Consider the following 12,067-nt stretch of genomic DNA (forward strand, 5'->3'; position numbering starts at 1 on the left):
AAGTCAGTTCAGTAAAGGCAAAGAAAGAGAAGACAAGACGTCTCCACTATTTTCTGATAGTGAGTAGATTTTTCAGTAGAAATATTTAGTACAAGAGTTTGCACTTTAAAATTAGAAAGTTATGGGAAATTTACTCTAGATCATTAGATCTCAAACTTTGACTTTTTCAACTTCCTGGGCCTCCCAGACTCCCATGTCAACCTCCCAAATGGAGGGAAAGTGTGACAGCGTTGATAAAAAAATTTTCACATCTGGCAGATCTTTGCCGTAAACACAGCATATGCTCGAGGAGTCTCGTTGAATTTTATTAACACGTGGGGGGCTTCTGTGTATATTTTTTATTATTTATTTATTTACTTACTTACTTACTTATTTTTAGCTGTGTTGAGTCTTCGTTGCTGCGCATGGGCTTTCTCTAGTTGCGGCGAGCAGGGGCTACTCTTCGTTGCAGTGCGTGGGCTTCTCATTGTGGTGGCTTCTCTTGTTGCAGAGCACAGGCTCTAGGCGTGCAGGCTTCAGTAGTTGTGGCACAAGGGCTTCAGTAGTTGTGGCTCGCGGGCTCTAGAGCGCAGGCTCAGTAGTTGTGGCTCATGGGCTTAGTTGCTCCGCGGCATGTGGGATCTTCCCGGACCAGGGCTCGAACCCGTGTCCCCTTCATTGGCAGGCGGATTCTTAATCACTGTGCCACCAGGGAAGTCCCTGTGTATATTTTTATTTGTATCCTAGTTCATTTTATCACAGTTCCTGTGCCATAATTCTGTAGTGAATAATTTCTTCTTTTTCTGTCTCTTTTATCTCTGAAGCTGTAACCAGCCCACCTACTCTTCTGGCTGTTGACTCTGTAACTGACACCACTGTCACAATGAAGTGGCGGCCCCCCGACCACATTGGTGCAGCAGGTTTAGATGGCTATGTGCTAGAGTATTGCTTTGAAGGAAGTAAGTACAACTAGTAGTTCAAACGAATACCCTCATCAATAGGTGACATATGCCCCCCTTTTGTTTCTCTTTCTTGGGAACTCATCTCCTTCCTCCTGAAAATGACAACAAGCCAAAGGTCATCCTTCTATGATGGATGAGAATTTAGCCCTTCTTTGTTACTTGACTAACAAACTGAGATCTCAAAAATATCCCAGGTAGGCTCCCAGATCCGACAACACGAGCGATCTAGGACATAGGAGGAGAGATTCTGACCAAACTTCAGGGACTCCCACTTCTTGAATTGGTGGAATTAAAATGTACCAAAGCAAAATAAAATTCTAGGTAGGATAAAGCAAGTTGGAAATTCTAAACTCTATACTGAGCAGAGGTCAGCTATCAACAGAGCTGCCTATTTCTGGGTAATAAAGAGAGATTATATACTTGACTATCTGGTGATCAATTCTGCCTTCTTAAAGGGAAAAAAAAGAATAATTAAGGACAACTTTCAGTGTTTAAAAGAATCAGCATTAAATCCCAGAGGGTGTAAGAAATAGATTCAACATTATGGCAGTAACTTGTCTCAGGATATGAGTGCATAAAAATTTAATGGCTTAAATTTAGGAGGGGAAGAGAAACAGGCAAAAAAACCCTTGTTGATAGAAATAATAGAAAAAGAGAAAATGACACAAGAAAATATAGGCCAGAGTGTACCTAAAACCAAAAAAAGATGTGAAATTCACTAAAAGCCTCTTGTGTTTTTGATTTCATACTTGTCATGATTTGGAGATGGGTGAATAAAATTGCCCCAGCTCTGGACTCGGGCTGCATTCTAGGTCATGGTAGGGAAACAATCCACCAGGGAAGTTTGTTCCTATCTCCACAAATGAGAGGCCAGACTTGGCCTCTAACTCTAAGAAAACTCTTTGGACCCCAAACTTTAACGTGGATCTTACGTGAAGGAAAGAGAGACTCCAGAGCACATTTGGGAAACCAGGAGTGTGAACACCTCCCCAGAAGGAAAACCTCTATGGAGAAGAAATTTCTAACTTTGAAGAGAAAACTGCTGAAAAAGAAGCCCCAGGCTTCTGGATGGGGGCACGCATGGAAATAACCAGTGTTGGTCGGGAGAGTAGAGAGAAAGGGGGAATAAAGCATCTTGTTAACACTCAGTTCCGTTCACATGCACTCACTCACAGAACACTATTGTTGATTTTTCCAGGGCTTAGAAAGCCACTAACCAAAACCTGTGGAGACATTATAATCTTGAGTGCTTTGGAGTATGGTTTATTCCCATTCCATTCCCCTCCCCCAATTTGAAAAACTCCCAAGCCCTCCTCTCTGTTATTTATACCACCCAGCTAGCAGAACCTCCCAATCTTCTGTGTGGTGGGGCTGCTGAATACAAACCTTTTGTGTATGTATGAAACAGAGCAAATTGTTTACTCTTTTCTTTCTGATAGGTTTAAAAAGTAAGAAGATACAGCAAAATGATAGATGGCTGTCATTTTGATGTTACCCACCTTAGATAAAATACAACGAAGTGTATTTTGCATAATTCTGTGTGTGGTCTATGTAGATATATATGTATACCCGCATATACATATATATATGTACGCAGTCATTATTATGTATATATTTTTGCCACATAACGTTTTGGAATTAGCTTTCTATGGAAGTTCTTTTATAACGTGTATATCTTTCTTCTTGCAGTCTTTTCTTACTTCCTTTATGTGGCTGCCCTATTCTTCATTCTCTTTTAATGGCTGTTGTCCTCCAGACTAATTTTCTGTAGTGTTTAATGCTTTTAGATATGGCAGGTTTTATTCTGTAAGAGAATTCTTTCTTTTATAAGATCGTGTGTTGGTTTGGACTCTGTCTTTCTCTTGGTGTTTATTTTATTGTTTAATGCCTGCACCATTTTACTCTTCATCACCCTGGTTCTTTCTTTTCTTCCTTAAAAATTCTCCTCATGTATTAAATAACTTTCACTTTCCTTTCCCTTCCCCTGGACACCGTTTTCTTTCTCTCTTTCCCTCAAGTAGTTCAAATGCGAAGAGATGTTTTCGTTTCCCTCTGATCTTGTTTCATCCTGTTTTCTCTTGAAATTTTCTTCTTCCCTAGTTTTTCACTCTTTCATGCATGTTTTCTCAGTCTCCTATTTCACGTTCTCATCAATCGTCTCTTGATTATGAAAACATCAACACAGTAGCTCCCAAACAAACCATTGGCTTCAAGATGTAGCTCTTTTTCCAAGGCCTAAGTAATGTGTATCATCCACATGCCTCTCGCTTGCTGCTCCTTCAACCTGATACTCCTAGAAGGGTTGAAATAAGAGAGAGGAGAAGGTTCCAAGAGGGGCCAGTCTAGTCCCCATCCCCCTGCTCCATTCCCTCCACCCATGTGGAATGCAGCTCAGTTTGCCAGACCAAGAGCTTGTTGTCATGGCAACCAGGGGCTGCCTCCTGGGCTGCTGGGGCAGTTTCCACTTCCACGGAGAGCATTTTCATTTCCTGGTAAGACAGGGCTGGCCGTATCTCAAGTGCCCTCACTCCCAGACTCTGATGTGTGAGCCCCATAGTGGGAGAACTGTGTTCCCTGGGGACCCACAGGACCCTCCCAGGCTGAAGTAGCAGGGACAGGAGCAAGGGTAGACTGTTCCACTGGGCATTGCTCCCCTGTGGAGTCCAGGAACTGCTCCGCCTTTGTCTTCAGGGTCTTGCTTTGTTGTTCTCTACCTCTTGCTCCCACAGTTGGAGGTGCCCCAGCCTCCTTTCTCCTCCTCTTCTCTGTGGCAGGTGCCTCAGGACAAAAAAAGCCCACGGTCTGAACAGGGCAGGCTGTGCCCCTCCTGAGGAATTACCCCCTCCTCTAATGTGTTTGGTCTCTTCTCACTGTTCTGAAGACAAATATCTTTGCATACGTTGCATACTTTACTAACAGAGAATGCTGACTACTGGTACGATATTCTTCTGTTGTGAAAGTGGGTGTGTTTAATTAATTTTAATGATGGATTCTCAAAGGTACATCAGCAAAACAGTCTGGTGAAAATGGGGAGGCTGCATATGATCTACCAGGTAAAGTATTCTCTGAAAGCTCTCAGACTTTCTTACTGTATGATAAAGTTTCTGGGAATGTTCCATGCCCCAGCCTGAAGTACACCCACACACAAAAAAGCCCTTAGAGATGGAGGGGGAGGGCGGGCGGTGAATTTACAATGTGGGATCCAAGCTTCTTTTTTTCCCCCCGTGGGCATAATAATGCATACAAACTTTTAGAATCTGAAATATTTGTAAAACCTGGATGCTGGCTTAAAATTTTCTTGCTGTTGTAGACAAAGCCACCAAAAGCATTTTAAAAATCAGAACTTTCGATTGCGGTAAAAGATCGTGCCAATTCCTTATGAGGTCTTGGCTCCTGAGTTGTGGTTCCTTTTGCCGTGGATATAAGCATCTTTTCTTCATCATTGGGAGCATGATCAGATTTCCCCTGCCCATATTAATGTCTTATAATAATAAACCAGCCAGGATAAAATGGAGAGATCATATGACTGTAAAGGTTGGTGTCTCTCATTCATAAGAATAGTATTTTCCTCTTTTTCTGAACTTTAATGTGTATAGATGGTTAAACATCATCATGGTTACATCAGTTGTAAAAATGTACCTTGTAAAACCAAATTGGGATAAACTACTACAAAATTCCTGGGACAGTTACCATTGTTCAGGATACCCTAGTATCCTGAATAAGAGGTTTTTCAAAGATGGTAGAATCTGATTATCATTCTTCCTGCTATTTACATTAGCCATTCTAGGCCATTTTTCATTTAAATATGAAAAACACCCAGCCATGTAGTCTGAGTCTAGGCCAAAGTCACAGTCCCTCCAAATGATTTAATTTTGAGTAAAATACTAATTTGGAGTTGACTGTTTAACAGGATGATTTCTTTCACTAACCACCATTCTTCCTTCTTGTCTTTTGGTTTTGCTTTTTTTTTTCCTAATGGATTTTAGCTGACAGCTGGATAGTTGCAAACACAGAGCTGATCGAGAAGACCAAGTTCACCATCACAGGTCTGCCAACGGATGCAAGGATCTTTGTGCGCGTGAAAGCTGTGAACGCCGCCGGTGCCAGCGATCCCAAGTACTACTCTCAGCCCATCCTTGTGAAAGAAATCATAGGTAGGTGGCAAGGCTTTCAAAATTTTGTCTCCATTTCACATTTTTTTTAACCTCTTTCTTTCTCAAACCCTCCTATTTTGTTGTCACTCCTTTGATATTTTATTAATATCTCCTGGGAGTTAGAAATGAACAAAACTGCCCTTTATAGGCAGCGTGGGGGGTCAGCTCCCGGTTTATAACTTGGTATGAGGACCAGATAACTACACCAGGTTCCATGAGCCAATAGGCAGCTGGGCTGCCTAGTCACAAGGGGTTGGGGGGAGCGGCGGGGGGGAAGCATTTCAGACGAACCATACAGCAGCAAAATGGCTCAAATGAGTCTGCGAGGTCAAAACCATTTTCATAATAATATGAACACATTGTTTTCCCTTTTCAATGCTTGACCTCTGCACGGATGGTACAAAAGTGATGGTGTGTAGAACTGCTGGTGCCTTAGCACAGCTCCAATCTGTGCCACCAAATTGTCTGGCTGGTCTTTTCTTCCTCACCACCATGCACTCGCAATTAAAATTAAAGGGCCAGTTTTGCCTTGGAGTGTTCTTGATGATACATACAGATCATTAATATTCTTAAACCTTGGTTCTTGAGTACACTTTTTTCCTATACTCTGTATGACAATGAAATGCAAAGTATATGTGAAACTCTTACGCTAAATACCGTAGTACGATGGTTGTCTCTAGGAAAAACATTTGTGCAACTGAATTAGAGCCTAAACTCGTGACCTTTTCCATGAAACTCCATTCTTCCTCGAAAGAATGACAGAGTGACAAACTCTGGCTAGTCAGACTTGGGTATTTGGCAGACATTTTCTAGAAAATGAACGGAGTGAGTCTGTTACTTGAAGGAAAACAACTTACAGTATTTATTGTCAACTTGTCAATGAAAAACTTTAATCTTTGAAGCAAAAATTAAAATTATGGAAAACTGGTATCCACCATCATGGACTTGGCAGCTTTCCAATACTTAAAATCTTTTCTGATGAAGTAGGTGGTGATAGTAGCAAATGTAATTTTTTGACATTGAATAATGCAGTATTTCAACATTTGGACAATCTGCATAATTCATTGAAGCAATATTTTCCAAATGACCAGTGCAAGTTAAAAAAAATCATGCATGGGTAAGATACATTCAAAATGGAAGGCAGACCAATGGGCTTTAATGTAACAGATATGAAAAGTTCATAGACGGTTTCAGATTCCATCCTGCAGCTAACCCTTAAGAAATTACAACTCGTGTTTTAGTGTAGAATCAAAGAGGAATACCCACAATTGTCTGAAAAGTTTATTAAAATATTCTTTCTGTCTGTGTGAAGCCAAATTTTCTTCATGTACTTCAACCAAAACAGTGTATTGCAACAGATTAGAGGCAGAAACAAATAAAGTCCAGCTAGCCTCTATTAAGTCAGAGATTAAAGAGATTTGCCAAAATATAAAATAATGCCACTCATATCACAGATTTTTGTTAATGTAAATATGGTTGTTTTCATTTAAATGATATTTATGTTGTTATTATTTTTCAAGCAATAAATATATAAGTATTTCAAAATTTATTGGTTTTAATTTCTAGTATGGTAAATATGATAGATACAGTCCACATAAACAAAAGCTTTGCGGGGCCTTTGATGATTTTTAAGAGTGTAATGGGATTCTGAGACCAAAAAATTTGAGAATCGGTGCTCCAGGGCAAAGAATACTGGGAAGGGGCCTGAACATCTGGGTCTGGACCACGTTGAGCCACAGACTTACGGTGTGACTGCCTGAAACCTTTTGGGAGTAAGTTAGAGGATGGATGGATGGATGGATGGATGGATGGATGGATGGATGGATGGATGGATGGTAGAAAGTATGAAGCATGCACATTTTCTTAGTAGATTCTGGAGACAGACTATGAAAGCTGAGTCCTGTTTCCTTCATTTATTAACCATGTGGTCTCAGGCAAGGGACTTGATCTTCCTGTGCCTTAATTTCTTCATCTGCAAAACGGATACAATAATAGTACTTACCACATCAAGAGGTTGTGAGAGTTGAATAAATTAATCCATGTTATTTGCTTAAAGAATGCTGGCCACACAATAAGCCCTTGGTATATGTTAGCGTTTATTATGATGATGGTGTAATGTGCTACAGAACCTCGCTGAGTCTCCTTTTCCTCCTATGTAAAGTTAGGGAGTTAGAGGATCTCTCAAGTTCTCTTCCAGCTCCAATATTCAGAAATCACCACCACTACCATCATCATCATCTTCTTCCCCTAAAGTTTATTGAGCACTTACTATTCTCAGCCATTATGCTAAACGCTTTATATGGATGACCTTATTTAATCCTCACTACAATGCTGTGAATTAGATGCTGTTATCATACCAGTTTTACGGAATAGGCTGAGACCAGATCTACTGTCTGATCTGGAACTCAAACCCAGATCTCTCTGACCCCGCAGTCCATGTGTCTAAGCAGAGCATAGGCACCAGAAGCTGATTCCAGGTCTAATCCTGGCTGTGTCACCTTGGGGCAGGTGACTTAAACCCCTGTTGCTTTAGCTTCTTTATCCTGAAGTAAAAACAGTACCTGTGTCATAAGGTGGCTGTGAGGTTTAAACTGGTCCCTTCGTGAAAAGCATTTATCCCAGTATCTGTTCCATACAGAGCCCTCAAGTGATATGACCCACCTCATCGCTGTGAGCCATGAGCCTTGATTCTCTGCTTCTGATGGGTTTACATCCACATGTTCTAGTATCTTCATGGTGTTTAATGACTGAACATTAATATACAGTGGGCTAGGGCTGCCTATTATATACTTCACCTTAGTCATAAAGGGAGAAAGTTACCATCAAATTCTAACATAATTACATAAATAACAAGTGCTAGGTGCTAAAGCATTTTTTATTATTCTTTTCTGGTGAGAAAAAATGGGCAGTCCTACCAGCTAATGTGGTGACTGCAGATCTTTTATGGAATGTTCATTGGAGAATATACTCACTGTTAGAAACTAAGAAAACAATATATAAGGTCCTAAGAGAAAATTTAGTGTTTTTCTAGAAAGTTGCTTTAGGCTTATAATAAAAATAGGAAGTTGTAGTAAAATTAAGGAGGTCAGGGAATAATCTTGTTGAGTCAAACTGTTAAAACATCTCTCCCTGAAGGGAACATTTGGAACCAAAGTTACCACATATAATCTGTTAGTAGCCCAACTGAGGTTTTACTTCAGAGACATGAGCGTAGGGAAGTCCTGGTGAGTATCATGACAAGTATGCTTATGTAATGCTGCTTCCAGTGTATGAAACTGACTGCAAAATTACACTCTTCTACTCTCATTCAGAGGCTCCAAAGATTCGCATCCCAAGGCACCTAAAGCAAACCTATATCCGCAGAGTTGGAGAAGCCATCAATCTGGTTATACCTTTCCAGGTAATAATTCAGGGTCGCTCATTTTCTCTTTCCCATGCTGGGGTGTTTAAGGAGTAGAGGGAGGGACTTCAGCATTTAAGTTACTCATGATTCAGAATTTCCTCAGAGGAGGAGCAGGAAAGGATGGAGGAGATTTGGAGAGTGATTAAACAACCTCCTGCTTTACAAGTACAGAAATCTATAAAACTGTCATAGATTTTCCTTCTGCATGAGATAAATGAGACCTAGTCTTGTCTGAAGCTCAGGGACCACAGGGTGCCAGAGAGGAAACACCCAGGAGACACCGCAACAAGAAATGCTTAAAGATCTTTCTGGTTCTATCCATCTGTAAAACTGATCTTCCTTTTTAAGTGAAGTTCTTGGTGTAACATTCAGGAAAACAACATGTGCTTACTTCCCATGATTACCTCAAACCACACTCAAATCACCCAAATTCCAATGAGGGATAACTGAAATTTGAAATTTTGATGCCCCTAACTGAAATAAACGAACATTGTTAAATCATCGCTCCCTCAAAAGAATCTGTTGTTTATAAGATTAACCAGGCTTTGCATATGATAATCACTTTTGGTCTCTCTCTCTCTCTCTCTCTCTTTCTCACACACACACATACACACACACACACACACACACACACACACACTGCACCATTACCTCCTTACTCATTCGATTCCTTTTATGCCTCTAAACAGTGCTGTTCAATAGAACTTTCTGTGAGGATAGGAATGTTCCGTATATGCAATGTCCAATATGGTAGCCAGCAGCCAAATGTGGCTGTTGAGGACTTGAAAGGTGCAGCTAGGAACTAGGGCAACTGGGGAAATGAATTTTTAATTTTCCTTAATTTTAATTTGTTTTAGTTTAAATGGCCACATTGAGCTTGCGGCTGTTACGTCAGACAGCATGGCCTTAGAACTAGAATTTAGGTCTCTGCAAACATTTGGATACACACACACACACACACATACACACACACGCAGAGCTGGTTCAAACACAGGCTCCCATGAAAACTAACCTCAAGGGACAGCCAGTTCAGGCCATTCTCATTGCACCTGGGGCCCAGCCTTAGAAGAGGCAGTTAGCTTCTACATACACAGCACATGAAATCAGAACGGAAGTCAAGGAGGATGTGAGTGTGAACACAGCAGAGGAGGAAGGCGATGGCTTGGCAAGGTTCCTCCCACTCCTGTCCTCCCATAGCCTAAAAAAAAAACCAGGAGTTGGCACAAGGCGGGCACCCAGGACCCAGCCCCAGCCCCAGCCCTGGACTGGGGCTGAATCAGCCCTTTAGTTTCCACATCATGTCAACAGCTAGGGCTAATCCCAGTTCCCGGATCTTGTTGGGGGTGGGGGAGTGTATTCAGCTCTGTCCCTGGGTCTGGGAGAGGAGAGAGCATGAGAACAGGGACCTCATAGGTATGGCATCCCAGGGGCTGGTCAGCTACCAGGAAGGGGGTGATGAGACTGGTATGTCATGTTTGTATATTTATGTAACCTCTAGAGTTCTCGAACCTTTTCTCATTTGAACCCCAGAAACACCTTGTGAGGCAGGAATGGCAGATTTCCTTACCCCCCTTGAGAAGGGAAGAAACTGACATTCAGAGAAGTTAAGTGACTTGCCCAAAGTCACACAGCAAATAAATGGTAGTGCCATGAACAGAGTCTATATCTCCAGATACTGAATCCAGTGCTTTTTTCACTCCATAAGTTATCAGAGAACTCAATTTTTTTCCCCAGTAGTTAATAGTAAATTGTACACTTAAGGAAATGAGACCTGGAACTATTTTCCCCATCTTTTTTTTTTTTTTTTTTTAATTTTTATTTATTTATATTTATTTTTGGCTGTGTTGGGTCTTCGTTTCTGTGCGAGGGCCCTCTCCAGCCGCGGCAAGCGGGGGCCACTCTTCATCGCGGTGCGCGGGCCTCTCACCGTTGCGGCCTCCCTTGCTGCGGAGCACAAGCTCCAGACGCGCAGGCTCAGCAACTGTGGCTCACGGGCCTAGTTGCTCCGCGGCATGTGGGATCTTCCCAGACCAGGGCTCGAACCCGCGTCCCCTGCATCGGCAGGCAGACTCCCAACCGCTGCGCCACCAGGGAAGCCCTGTTTTCCCCATCTTTAACAATATTGTTCTCTACTTCCCATATGCACATCTGAGCACCTGCAACCATTCTTCAAGCCCTATGGGGAGGGGTTTGATGTGTGTCTCTCACATTCCTTAGCAGAACCTTTCAACAAGCCACATTAGGAGCCCATGGGAAGGCTGTGCGTTACCCAACGGAATTAATGCTTGGTTCCTGTCTGTGGGGTGAGCCTGGGCGCTCAGGAATCCTAGGAAGTTCCTTTGTAATGTAAACTGAAACTCATGTCCTTGAATGAGATTATAATTACTCAAAGTCTGCTCTTAAAGAATAGTTTCAGCTGCTAGAGAGAACAGAGAGAGAATTACAGACAAGTCTGAAATGAGCAACAAAGTACAGTGGAGCAATAATAATCATTAGCATGTAGATGATATTAATGAAACACCTCTGCAGCGCGCAGAAGCTTTCTAAGAACTTCAGTTGTGATAACCACCCTGAAGAAAGGTACTCTCATTCCATTTTACAAATTGGGAAACTGAGGCAGAGAGTTTAAGTAACTTGCCCAAAGTCACACAGCTATTAAGTAGTGGAGTCAGGATCCAAATACAGATTCTAGGGTCCCAGGGCCCATGTTCTGAACCATTAGGCTGTGATGTGCAGGCTTTGGAGCTGAAGAGACCTGGCTAGAAGACCATGTTCCAGCACTTAGCTGCAAGGCCTTGTGCAAGTCATTTAATACCTTTATCAAAAAAAAAAAAAAATGAGGATAATAATACTTATCCTGATGTGAAGAGTAAGGGAAGTTATAAATATCGTGTACCTAACATAGTACCTTGCATACAGAATGCAATCGATGGGCAATAGTGAATATTACGTTACTGCTGTAACTGCCCACCACCAGACCATTTTCCAACCTTGCCTAGGATGGGGTAAGCCACTGCCCATTTTTTTAATGCTGAAAAAAAATCTGGAGACAATCTGATCCTCTCCCGCCTCTACTTTTTCTGTCTTTTTTTTTTTCTTTTAAGGGAAAACCAAGACCAGAATTAACTTGGAAGAAAGATGGTGCACCTATTGATAAGAATCAGATCAACATTCGCAACTCTGAGACCGATACAATCATATTTATCAGAAAAGCAGAGAGGAGCCATTCTGGGAAATATGATCTGCAGGTCAAAGTGGAAAAATACGTGGAAACTGCATCCATCGATATCCAGGTTGTTGGTAGGTTTGGAGGAGGGAACTAGAACATTCTATATGGAGACAAATTGTCCTTGTCAATAAGGCAAGAGTCAGAATTTCTTCTGTTAGGCTGGCTCTACAGAAAATTCCTCTTTTTAGAATTAAAAAAAAATAGATAAATTAGGAAGATTGGTTAGCATTTTAGAATAATTTTTCACTGACTAAAAGGACTAATCATGGGAGACTTAGGGCATATATAGTAAAGAAAATTAATGTATGTACTTTCTAGTGAAAACTATCAGTGCTGTTTT

At 41.5% G+C, this 12,067-nt stretch overlaps 1 protein-coding gene across 12 annotated transcripts in view; it reads left to right on the plus strand.

Annotated features, from left to right (window-relative positions):
* MYBPC1 (myosin binding protein C1) overlaps positions 1-12,067 on the plus strand; it is a gene marked incomplete at its 3' end in the record, with an annotated part of 94,021 nt that overhangs the window by 67,179 nt on the left and 14,775 nt on the right. For 7 of the 12 annotated variants that reach the window (XM_082349606.1, XM_082349597.1, XM_082349603.1 and 4 more), the window contains 5 exons: positions 804-938; positions 3,941-3,994; positions 4,928-5,095; positions 8,407-8,495; positions 11,603-11,798. In XM_082349606.1, the coding sequence (XP_082205732.1) occupies positions 804-938; positions 3,941-3,994; positions 4,928-5,095; positions 8,407-8,495; positions 11,603-11,798 (642 nt within the window). The remainder of the gene's footprint in view (positions 1-803; positions 939-3,940; positions 3,995-4,927; positions 5,096-8,406; positions 8,496-11,602; positions 11,799-12,067) is intronic. The other 5 variants (XM_082349604.1, XM_082349608.1, XM_082349599.1 and 2 more) reach the window with 1 other exon arrangement.

This window comes from Balaenoptera borealis, assembly GCF_965194805.1.
Source record: "Balaenoptera borealis genome assembly, chromosome: 13".
NCBI classification, from domain to species: domain Eukaryota; kingdom Metazoa; phylum Chordata; class Mammalia; order Artiodactyla; family Balaenopteridae; genus Balaenoptera; species Balaenoptera borealis.